At 37.8% G+C, this 13,214-nt stretch overlaps 1 protein-coding gene across 1 annotated transcript in view; it reads right to left on the bottom strand.

The window, feature by feature from the left end:
* LOC111154441 (tyrosinase) overlaps window positions 1-13,214 on the bottom strand; it is a 128,948-nt gene that overhangs the window by 58,225 nt on the left and 57,509 nt on the right. Inside the window, exon 7 of the mRNA XM_022514041.1 lies at window positions 2,528-2,675. Coding sequence (XP_022369749.1) covers window positions 2,528-2,675 — 148 coding nt within the window. The remainder of the gene's footprint in view (window positions 1-2,527; window positions 2,676-13,214) is intronic.

Here is a 13,214-nt window from a genome sequence, read left to right on the forward strand (position 1 = left end):
TGTTCCGGGTTTGGAGAGTGGTATAAGCAATGCATCGAGGCAAGAATGTGGACTATTTAGGCAAATATACTCAGCACACAGTGGGTACCTAATAAATACATGTGTGAAGAGCAGAATAGTGGTGAATTGACAATCTGACTGAGAAGAGTCTTGAGAGGAAAGTTCACATGATACAGTATTATGTGGCAATCCACGGTCTCTAGCCTTCCTAATTGTGCTTTTTCTCCATACCCAGAATCTTCCTCAGCTTGGCTCTGTGGGCTGAGTGAGAAACTACTTGGTCAATTGTTTATTATTTTTCAGTTATTTTAATAACCATACAGATATCTAATTGTAAGATAGAATTAGCAGAGAATTCTAAGAGAGTAGAAAATTTTAATTTTCTAGAGTGACAGAGTGGCTTAAAATCCATACATCTGCATAATGGCTTTATCTCTGTCAAACAAACATGCTTCTACACACTGAATTCAATTGTACTATTTTCTATAAAGACAGATAAAGGCAAGCTAGCTAAAGATCAACTTTTTTTTTTCTTATCTGTTATATAAATATGGAATTCTGTGGTTTAGCAGGTGTCAGCAAACTTTTTCTATAAAAGGCCAGAAACTAAATATTTTCCACTTTGTGGGCCCCATGGCCTCAGTTGCAACTACCCAGCTCGGCCCTTATAGCATGAAAGCAGCCGCAGACAAGTTATAAATGAACAACTGTGGTTTCAATCAATCCTGACTTACAAATAAGTCAGAAGACAGATTGGGCCTATAAGCCATAGTGTGCTGATTTCTTGCTTAGAGCATCAAGGTGTCTAGGAATTCTAGAATTCTTTAAAGTTTATGGGACACTAAAGATAAAAAAAAAATGCCAAGAATTCACAAGGACAATAGGATGTAAAAATGATTTCATAAAAAGAGTTCAATCTATCTTTTCTGCTAAAATGTTTTTTCCAAACCTCCTGCTCCCTCTTTTCCATATGGATATAGGTAATTATGATATCATATTAATATCATAATTTTGGTGTTTATACACTTTCTTAAAAACTGATTTCTGAATGAAATGTGACTTGGGCTGTTACTTAATTCCTATAATATTGGAGTTGTCCTGCAGACAACAACAATGTGCCTAATAATAGTCCATGCTCATGGTTGGTTACTTTTTTATCTGATGTTGTGTCCATGTTCCTCGGGAAATGAGTGAGTAAGAAATGGGAACAATATGAGTAAAACATCTAATTTTCAGTTTCAGTTTCTTTATCTTTAAAACAGGAAAAACAGGGGTGCCTGGGTGGTTCAGTAAGTTAAGACTCTGTGCTCGGCTCAGGTCATGATCTCAGGGACCTGGGATCAAGCCCCGCACTGGGCTCTCTGCTCAGCAGGGAGCCTGCTTCCCTTCCTTTCTCTCTGCCTGCCTCTCTGGCTACTTGTGATCTTTGTCTGTCAAATAAATAAAACCTTTAAAAAAAATAAAACAGGAAAAACAGAATTTGTTGTATTTACCACAGAGAAGGAAAGTATTATCTTAACGGCAGGTGTAAATCTGTGCCCTTTATACACTGGAGAAAATTACCTAAGAGGAGACAAAAAAGAAAGAAAAAAGAGCCCTACATTCATCTGTCATGATTCAATGCTTTACTTCCTCCTCTCTTCCTGAAGAACTCCAGAAACAGACAGCTGACCTTCCTCCAGGTACTTTCTCTTCTGCTATCATCACCTATGATTAAGTCTAAATTCTTTAAAGGTAAGGCACTGCACATGTAACAAAGAGGAAGAGGGTTAATAAGGGTAAAAAGGGCTCCAGGAGAATTAAGGCACATTAAACAAGATGGCTGGGCCATATTGCATCGTGTCTGGAGAGCTAATCGTATAACGCTCAAGCCAATGGTTTAGATCAAAGACCATATTTGCTTCTATGTGAGGGTCTGAGATTGGAAAAGAAGAAATAACATTGGCAGAGAGAAAGAAAATGTTTTGAAGAGAGATATAGCAGATCTATATCCTGCTGAGGTGGCCTTAGACCCCTTGTGCCAGCTCTGTGCGCCCACCTCTCTGAAACTACACGCTTGACCCCTGGCCACAGGACCCTGCCACCTTCAGAAGACTGCCCTTAGGCTTGGGAGACACACAGTCAGTCTGGAATGGACTAGTACCTGGAAGCTTTACAGCTCCTACCTCAGGGCAACCTGTAGCCAATGACTATTTGATACAGTAATACAAAAACTCAGTTCCCTTGTTTTCAGGCAAGACAAACTGAAGTGTAATTTCATACTCTACCAAAATCTGGCTGAGTCTGGGACATCAACTGAAACTGTACTCTTATTTGGCTTTCCCCCCCTTCTTACTATGTTTTACCCATTCTGTTACTGGTTTCTCTTTAATAAAACATTTGCATCCAAATCCTTAGTTTCGGGGCTGTTTCTGGGAGAATCTGATCTGAGACAATAGACTACCATAATTTCTTAGCTTTCATGTAATAAAGTCCCCCTACATTTAACACCCACAAGCACATAATTTATGAAAAAGTGTCAACCAACCTGTCAACAAAGGTATGGTGAAGAAGAAAAATAGGATCGTTGGCAGATCCCTGTACCTGAGACATCGTTCCATTCATATAGATGTGCAGGGCATTGTGCATACTGCTTTGAGAGGCATCTGCTATCCCAGTGAGTGGACTAGCAAATCCTGTGGGCAAAAAGAAAATTGGAAAGAAAAAAGTCAGTTTGCATTAATAATTGAAAACCTCAATGCTTATCTCATTTGGTTTGTGACTACACTTGAGATTTATTGAGATTGCTTACATTTTGGATGCCCACTGCTTATTTAATAAATCTTGGTGGAATGGAAGGCTGTTAATCTAGGTACAGTGGACTGATTAACCCGATGGAGTAAGTGGAGCCAATCGTGTTGCCTCCTGTTGCTTCTGCCCATTATATCTCCTTTAGATACTGCAAAGTAATAGGACCTTTTTATACTAATCAGCATGGTCAGTCTCCCTTCAGTCTTTAATGGCACTTAGAGCAGATCTTTCCAGCCTGTTATGTATCTCCTTGCTTCCCAGCTCTGGTGGTTACTTTTAATTTTGGTTTCTGGTTCCAGAGAAAACAGAAAATTTGTGACCTTCCGCATCACAATCCAGCGGACATCAGGTCAGATTGTGTTTGATTTCGCAAATTATTCACTTCAAAATTAATCAGAGCTCCATTAAATGGTTCCTTTCATGGTATCAGGAATATTAATCATGGGAGAATAATGATAATGTGAGCTATTACTTTCTGAATATTAATCATGTAAATGCTTTTTGTGGCATATGTCCTCCAATCTTTTCAGCAACTCTGTCAATTATTTCCATTTTAACTTTGATCAACTAAGCTTCAAGACCTGAGCTCTGGTTATTTTGTGTTCTCTTTCACACAGTCCCTAGGAAGAGGAAGAAGAAGGTAGCATTTCAGAGTCCATTCAGGCAAAACATAAAACATAAATAGAACTCAGATTCAGAATCAGATAAGGAAGTCCCATTTACCAAGTTAAATTATAAGCAGCAACCTCGTTGGGGGATGCCCTTGGCCTAGGGCATATTATTAAATCTCAGAATTTAGAAATATCAAACAGAAACTGGAAGATGATGATTATAAAGGTAGGATACACACAGTGAAGGCACTTTGGGGCAGGGGAGGTCTAGCTAATTTTATGCAATTAGGATTATTTTGTTGTCAACCCGTTCATTTTTAAAGGGGCAGATCTTGACTTCTACATTTGATGCGTTGTGCTCGTCCACCATTGTGGCTCACAGTATTTCTGTCCCTCAGTCTGTGATTTTTTTCCTCTCCTTTTGAACCTTCTGTGCTCATTCTCAGAAATCATGCTAAGCCTTGCTCCTACTAGGAGCTTAGCTTAAGAACATGCACTTCCCTCCCCTCTCATCTATGAAACTTTTATGGTTATATACATAAGGCTTTTACTGTACACAGAGATTTTTCTAAGAGCTTGACATGATTTTTCATATACCCTTCAGAGTGATCCTACAAATTAGGTACCCTTATTACCTCCATCACATCAGTTTGAAAAAAGGGGCTTAGAGAAGTCAGGTAACATATGTAAGATTTAAAAATAAATAAGAAAAATTAAGATTTAAAAATTAAATTACACAAGTAACTTGCAAGATTTAAAAATAAGAGAAAATAAGGTTGGGGCACAAGCTTGTTTTCTTCTAGAGCTCAGGCTCTTGAATATGCAATGGTTTACTGCCTTTCCTATGTAGCAATAAATCCCATATCATGGAAGACAAACTTCTGTATAGCAAGGTCTTTAAGCTTTTACCCTTGATAACACCAAAGGAAAGTTTTAAGACCACATTTTATATATGTTCTCACATACTGTTAAGTAGATCCAGATTATTTTAATCAAAATTATAAAGACTTTCAGAGGATATAACTTCAGATATGTTGCAAATAGTTCAAATGCAAAACTAAAAATTTAATACCATGTTTTAAAAATGTATCCACCTCATTCACTATACCCATATCAAAAATACCTAAACAAACCCTATTATCATGTGTAATTTTATGAGGTTTCCTTTTTGGACTTCATCTCACATTCTATTTTCCCACAGAAACATTCCTAAATATTATACAAGATATGCATGTTAAAAAAAACCCAACTTCTCTGGGGCGCTTGGGTGGCTCAGTGCGCTAAAGCCTCTGCCTTCAGCTCAGGTCATGATCCCAGGGTCCTGGGCTTGAGCCCCCCATCGGACTCTCTGCTCAGCGGGGAGCCTGCTTCCTCCTCTTTCTCTGCCTGCAATGAGCTGAGAGAAATAGTAGGTACTACTGAGGAAGCCTCCATTTGTGCCAGATTCTGTAGCTGGTTGAGCCTCTACCTTCGGCTCAGGTCATGATTCCAGGGTCTTGGGATCAAGTCCCACATTGGTCTCCCTGCTTGGTGGGGAGTCCGGTTCTTCCCCTCTCTCTCCCCCTGCTTGTGTGTGCTCTCTCTCTTTGTGTCATATAAATAAATAAAATACCAAAAGAAAAGAAAAGAAAAGAAAAATATACTTGGGAGCAGGACCTAGAAATAAATTTCTTTAGCACGTTCTGTACCATGTATCCTATAGAAAGTCTTGGTGAACCTGCAGTAGTGTCTATCCCAGTTTGAAGGTACTGCCATAGAGAAAAGATTTTTAGAGCTCTGAGGACCTGACTTTAAATTCTGTTACTAACTTTTGTCAAGATAGCTATCTTTTTTTGAGCTTCAGTTTCTTCACTGGTAAGAGAGGGAATAATTAATGCCCATCTGGATTCTGATGAGGAATGATTTTGATTGCCGGTGTGATACAGCTAGTACAGAATCTGGCACAAATGGAGGCTTCCTCAGTAGTACCTATTATTTCTCTCAGCTCATTGCATTTGATCATGAAAGCCACTAACCAAGAATACAAGACACTCTCACTGCATAAAATTCTCTCTTGCCACAGCTACCCACCATCAGGACCCATCCTAGCACTGGACACCTCTCCCCTTCCTAAACTCCATGGCTCTACAGACCCCGCCTGCTGCATGCCCTCATCCAAAGTTATGGTGATCTTAGGAAGTGGGATTACATTCCTATCAGAGTTCTCGGCAAGGCTTAGTATTTCTTTGCTCACTTCTTTGGCTAATTTGCCAGATATTGCATCTGGGAAAGCCTCCAAAGTTATTAAGAAAGGGCATCTGGGGACGCCTGGGTGGCTCAGTTGGTTAAGCAGCTGCCTTCGGCTCAGGTCATGATCCTGGCATCCTGGGATCGAGTCCCACATCGGGCTCCTTGTTCTGTGGGGAGCCTGCTTCTCCCTCTGCCTCTGCCTGCCACTCTGTCTGCCTGTGCTCGCTCTCTCTCTCTGACAAATAAATAAAATAAAATTCTTTAAAAAAAAAAAAAAAGGGCATCTGAATAAGAAGCACATAGAGTTTATCAGACTATTGTGATATGCTCAGAAATAGTTCAAAGATACAGGTTGAACAAACACCCAACATCTTTGTATAGGAACAAGATTATTAAATAGATAATCTTATTATATTAACTCTTTTAAATGAACTGTGCGTATCTTGTTTCTTCAAATAGACTGGAAATGTCTTAGGAGGAGGGACCAAATATTTCGCTTTGATTTTCCACAAAGACAGAGGCTCTCACATCTTTGTATTTGAAAGAAAACCAAATACAAAATATGTTTAAATCCTTCACTTACACCAGTCTATAAAGACTGGGAATAGGAAAGATACATTTCTCTCCATGAAATCTTTTTTTTTTTTTAATTCAATTTCTCTCCATAAAATCTTAAGGGGCCCTCAAAGAGCTCTACTCTGCTGCTTGTTAAGAGACAAAATAGAGAAAATGTCATGGACTTCAATAGTGTGAAGATTTGAATAAATGCTTCTCTATTTTACTTCACACAATTCATTTTTTGGCCAGTAAATCACCTTGGAAAAATAAGAAAGGATTACACTAATATCAGTAGGTTCTCTTGCTGAGAACTTAATTCTCTTTTGGAAGAGCAAGTCAAAGAGGAAATTCCAGGCTGAAATAAAAACAGTTTACACATCAAGCTTTTGAAATATCTCTTATGTATGTGATCTCGTTTTAATTCCTGGGGCTACCTGTGACATAAATAGTATCATTGCCCCAATTTACAGATGAGACAATTTAGATAACTTTTTTTTTTTTTAAGATTTTATTTATTTATTTGACAGACAGATCACAAGTAGGCAGAGAGGCAGGCTGAGAGAGAAAGGGGGAAGCAGGCTCCCTGCTGAGCAGAGAGTCTGATGCGGGGCTCAATCCCAGGACCCTGGGACCATGACCTGAGCCGAAAGCAGAGGCTTAACCCACTGAGCCACCCAGGGGCCCCAAGATAACTTCTTATATAGAAGTTATACATATATTACTTACCACATCTAAATTCAAGCTAGTCATGGAGGGAATCAGGGAATCGAAGATAGCTCTGATTGGTTTCAAACCTGTGATTTTCAGTACACTGCAGTTGGGTTGTACCTGTGCTGACTTGCTGATTCACCTCGGAAGCCCCTTTTTCCTGTGGACTAGCAAATGAATTTATGAGCTTGCTGTTTACTTGTATTAACAGCAAGATCCTGAATGGGTGGCTGCTTAGCTCTTGTCCAAGGATTCCCCAGGATGGGAAGTCCTGTAAGCCAGAGTGGTTCTTGTTAGCAGTTGCAGATGCCAAAATGGCTCCCAGTTCTTCATGAAGGGCAGTGACAGTTGCCCAAAGTACTCTGGGTTAGGCCTTCAAGTCTGTGTGCTGCGTTCCTATGGGAAGTCAATAACCACAGTTTCTGGCTGATCCTAGCAACACAAAACTTCAGCTCGTCAATCCGTGTCTTTTCTCTTTCATTTCCTCCCCAATAGTACTCTGGAGAGTTTTTCTGTTTGTTTGTTTGTTTGTTTGTTTGTTTTTTAATATTGAAGTGTCTCTCCAACCCTTGGAGATTGAGATTTAATTGGTAGGGATTGGGGCTCAGGTACTTGGAGTTTTAAAAACACCCAAGTGATTTTAATGTGAAACCAGGGTTGAAATTCACTGATTTAAGTTAAATTGCTTTCCATCCTCCAAACCTGAGCTCACAGTTTAAAAACTTTGCCTCTGAATGTATTATTCCCTTCACTTGAAATTTTCTCCTCCTATATTCTGGAAGCTCAAAAATGCTTCTGCCTTTAAAATCACACACCACACACTTCTGCCTTAAAATATTTTCATGTTGTAGTGCCTGGTGGCCAAGTCAATTAAGCCTCTGACTGTTTTGTTTTGTTTTGTTTAATTTTTTTTCAGTGTTCCAAATTCATTGTTTATGCACCACACCCAGTGCTCCATGTAATACGTGCCCTCCTTAATACCCACCATCAGGCTCACTTAATACACCCCACTCGCCTCCCCTCCAAAACCCTCGTCTTGTTTAATTCTGTATGCTCCTTTCTAGGAAGTTGGGTTATAGATGTTACACTTCATCATGCCTAGTAGATTTTGAAATGTGAAAAAGTACATAGTTAAATCTTCAGAACAGAGTATATTTATTTAATTTAATTTTATTTTCAGTGCATCTCAAACCTCTTTTAATACTAGAGTTTCAGTGATATAAATGGAGAGAAGAAAGCAAAAAGATAGACAAAGGTACATTAGTGTTTTTGAAGATTGAAGCAAAGTGACTGTCTGGCCCCTGGCTACATTCCCCCTAATTAGTCTCCTAATGTGCAACTTAATTCAGGAACTATGAAGTGCATAGCCTCACAAGGTTATACCCAATGATTTTGAGGGGTTGTATTTCATGGCTGAGTACTTTTTTTTTTAAAGATTTATTTTATTTTATTTATTTGACAGACAGATCACAAGTAGGAGGAGGAGGCAGGCTCCCTGCTGAGCAGAGAGCCCGATGCGGGACTTGATCCCAGGACCCTGGGATCATGACCTGAGCCAAAGGCAGAGGCTTTAACACTGAGCCACCCAGGCGCCCCATGGCTGAGTACTTTAACAAAGGCTTATACTTTAAACTACTTACAGCAGAAATACAATATTGCAGATCCAAAAAAAAAAAAAAAAAAGATCTTGATGGTAAGCAGGTCCCTAGGTATAATGGAAGCATTAACTTTCAATCCAATTTCAAGATTTCTCAAATAAAGTTCTAGTTCTACAACCATAAATGTAATCAATTAACATTTATGTTTATTAGAAAATACTTTTAATTTGACTCAGGAAATTCCTTCAGCAAGAGGGAATGGAGCAATGAAGCAAATGGAGCAGGGGATGATGGCTTCTTACCATATAATTATTAGATGGATAGTTAAGGTCACAAATGCTCAACAAATTCCATGGTTCTCAGAAATATGGTCCCAGAGTCAGCAGCATTAACCTATAAATTTGTCAGAAATGCAAATACTCTTGCCCTCCAGAGAACTATTGCAAATGAAATCAGTGGGATTTACCATTTGCATCAACAAGTCTTCAGGCAATTCTAATGCACACTAAAGTTTGAGAACCACTGCTTTAATTATTTTCGTTGTTTATACAAAGACTATGGGTAAGTAGTCATAGTCATCTCCCTAAACTCAATAAAAGAGAGAAACAGAATTATTTCATGTGTCATCACTTTAAATTGTTTGTTGTTTTCAATATCAGACTAATTTCACCTGTTAGTAACTCAGTGTGTGGGTGTTGTATATGTGCATGCACGTATGTGATCATTTTCTTTTCATACATGTTATAAATACACAACACATATATAATTTACATTATCTCATTATTTTTTTCAGCATTTCTTAGATCTTATCTCCAGTTTATAGACACACCAATAAAATGATTTTACACATCAAAGATAATTGTCCATTTCTTCATTTAAAATTTGTCTGAAACTTATTTTTAAGGAAAATTTTATAGTTGGCTTCTATATTCTAAGATTAAATTTGTGTGTTTGGCAAGACAGGAATACTGAACCACAGCAGAGTCATTTAGTTCACCAAATTGTACAGACTGAAATAAGCAAAGACTTTTATAGACAAAGTGTTATTCAAGCTGTATTATCTTTCCTGTTCTTCACTTATGACTGAATTGATAGTAAGTGGCACACTTGGTGTATTTCACTGGGTATGCTAAAAAATTGATGGCATACTAATGCTAGCGCCAACTATTTTCAAAGCAAAGGTATGGTAACCAACCATCCTGGTCCTTGTTTGCCCCACACTGTTCTGGTTTTAGCGCTGAAAATCCTGTGTCATAGATGCGACAGGTTTCAAAAGCATGCAACTGAGTGTTCCCCACCCAGAACTGCCCGTACTTGGCTTAATGTTCTGTTATTGCTACCTAGAAATTCTTAATATTTTTTGAACAACGTGTTCCATATTTTCATTTTGCATTGGGCCTTGCGAGTTAGATAGCTAATCCTTGTCCTGGGAAACCCCATAATCCTAGTCAAACAGAGATGCTTAGTCACCCTGCAAAGGTTCTATATAACATTCTGTCATTGGCGTGACTTAATAGAACAATTCTGTGAAATACAAGTTAAATGATTTAAATGCGTCCTACTATCTTACTTATGCCTTGATTTTTAATTAGGCAAGATCATTTTCATATGCAAGTCACAGATTACCTATATATCTATGACTTTCTATAATGAATATTTTAACATGTTTGCATTATATTTTATAGTTCGCAAAAACACTTTCAGGCACATTTTCTCATGGGACATTCCCAGTAGTATGTTAGCAAAAGATTAATAACCAAATCTTAAAGATTTTATTTATTTAAATGACAGACAGAGATCACAAGTAGGCAGAGAGGCAGGCAGAGAGAGAGGAGGAAGCAGGCTCCCTGCTGATCAGAGAGCCTGATGCGGGGCTTGATCCCAGGACCCTGGGATCATGACCTGAGCTGAAGGCAGAGGCTTTAACCCACTGAGCCACCCAGGCGCCCCAATAACCAGATCTTAGAAGGGAAATATGGGGAAGGGGCAGAATATGTTGTTTTGTAGCACCTGTCAATTTTCATGGTGTAAATATTCCTATGATTGTTAATTTCAAGGTATCAACTTGATGTCTTTGAGTAAAGAGTAGAGAAAAGATACTTCAGCTATCACAGCAGACATGAGTCAGCTCCAACATGTGACTGGATGTTCCTCACGTAGGGGAGGTAGAATAGGTACCACCATGCTTCCAGTGCAAATGTAAAGTTTGTGGCATCTAAGTGACATTGAAGATCACATGCTTTTTGAGTGGTGAATGCCAAAACTATCTCTTCAATGTTCTCGTTCTAAATTCCGTATTCTTCCCCTTATGCCATTCTTTCCTTCTCATCACTCATATCTATATATTTGTGTATAGGAATTATTGCCATGAATGTACGAGAGTATCAAATAAAGTTAGTTGTAGGGAAGCAAAATTAATAAAGATTCTACTTATGTTAAATTAAAGGTAAGTTTTCTTTAGTTGAAGTATATGTGACATACAATGTTATATCAGTTTCAGATGGTCAACACAGCAATTCCGCAAGTCTATGTCATGCTATGCTCACCACAAGCATGGCTACCATCTGTCACAGTACAACACTATTACAGTACTTCTGACCATATTCTCTGTGTTGTACCAAGGTAATTATTGTTAAGATACCTTTGATTAAAATCACTTGAAAATATGATTGAATCTTTCACAAGTGTGCTTGCATTTTCAACCTCCAATTTCAACTAGAGGCTTGTGCTTGCATATTGCAAAGCTTCCTCTCCACAATTTAACTATAATAGAAACATGATTGATATATTTTCTCACCTTTGTTGCTACTTAGTTACCACTTGGCAACAAAGATTTTTGATGTTACAGCACTTTCGATTTCTGTGTGGTAGGCACGAGGCTGTTTTCCTAATGTTCTTATGGAACCTAATCCTCATAGTAACTCTGTAAAGAAGATATCATCAAGCCCACTCTCATGTGGGAAAACTAAGATGGAAAAAAGTATGGTGGTTTATCCAAAGTCAATCAACTGGTAAATGACAGAGTCAGGATTTGAGCTAATTATCTATTAGATTTCAATGCTCTGCTCTTAGTCATGCTGTAACTCTTGGTTGATATAGAGCTATCAGTTGTACTAAAATATAAAATCACTGACATCACAACACATTTTCCTAGTTCCAGTAGTATCCTTGTTTCCTTTAATTCTTTTCAGTGAAAAAGCTGAGACATCTGATCCAGCCCAGTTTTCCATAATATTCTCTTTCAAGATTGAGAATGCCCTATCATGGTGGTTCCCACTCTCCCTCTTTCTTTGGATGAGTACTTTATAAGCTTCCGATCACAGGACTTCAGATGGTATACAGTTAGCTGAATCAATCAGATTCCTGTCATAAGACAGAGAAGGCTGGCATTCTCTGGGAGTGCCACCATTACAGAAGGCCAGATGTTTACCTCCTTAAGCCCCATGTTTGTTTCTGTCAAACTGAATTCCCTTACTGAATTTCAGAAGTTTGTAGAAGGGTTTAATTCCATCTCAAAGTCTGACTTTAAAAGTCATTTTTAGTAGAAAGTATTATCACGTTGTTACACTTTGGATGTCAACTCAGTTTAGGGTTAATACTCCCTGGAATAATTTTTGTCCACTGGAGATCTAAAACACTAGTCTACTCCATTGCTTAGAATTTGGTTTGTACATGGAGCTAGAAAATAAGCATGCAAGTCAGTAACTTTATTATTTAGCAAAATTTTCCCATTACAGAGACTCTTCTAAGTAATTTATAAATAGTAACCCATGTAATAGCCACACAAAGTAGGTATTGTGATTATCCTCACTTTGGAAATAGAGGATTTCAAGTAAAGACAGATTAAACTCACCAAGAATCATCTGGCTATAAGTGACAGTATCAGAATTTTAACCCAGGCAATCTGATTCTTAACCTCTACTCTCTATTTCCTCTAAAACTTTGTTTCTTTGTTTGAACAACTTGGGGACATAACCTCCCCTGTTGATGATCTGGTTTTGCTGCCTATTATCTGTGTGACCTGGTCAAGTTATTCTGAATCTCAGTTCCCTCATTTCCAAAATAAGTGTAATAATAAAGGTGGTATAAAGCTTTTGAGAGGAACAATTAAGATAATGGATCTGAAAAGTTTTTAGGAGTAAAAAGTAGGGCTATATTGACACCAGCAGTTGTTATTAATTATAAGGAGTCTCTGAGAATTTATAAGACTATTTTGTTAAGATATTGGAAAGAGTTTGTAATTTTTCCCATTTTATTTTTCGTACTTTATCTGACTTACTCCAACTCATCCTTGAAAATATCAGATCCTCAAACAGAGTATCTCTAACAATAAACACTTGGTTAGATCATTCTATTTAATAACAATTATACTTCCTTCTTCTTAATAATTTATTTTCTTTGGATTAAATTTATGTATTCATGGTCCAATTTTTAATCAGACTGTAAGATCCAAGAGAGAAGGATCTGCATCATATTCAAGAGTCATTCCTAGGGTACTACACAAAGTTGATGCTTTATCTACTTTATCTATTGAATAAATAAATACATTATATTTTTTTCCCTTTTCAAACATGTAACTCCAGTTGCTAGCATAATTTTAAAATAAGTTAAGCTAAAAAAAAATAAAGTCAGTTAAGCTAAAATTCTTAGAATGTGCCTCTAATGTTCCTGGGTTTATGATAGCTTGAGATGGATCATGGCTCTGAATCTGGCTTTTATG

The sequence above is a fragment of the Enhydra lutris genome, unplaced genomic scaffold (genome assembly GCF_002288905.1).
Source record: "Enhydra lutris kenyoni isolate GAN:26980312 unplaced genomic scaffold, ASM228890v2 scaffoldscaffold37, whole genome shotgun sequence".
Taxonomy (NCBI): Eukaryota; Metazoa; Chordata; class Mammalia; order Carnivora; family Mustelidae; genus Enhydra; species Enhydra lutris.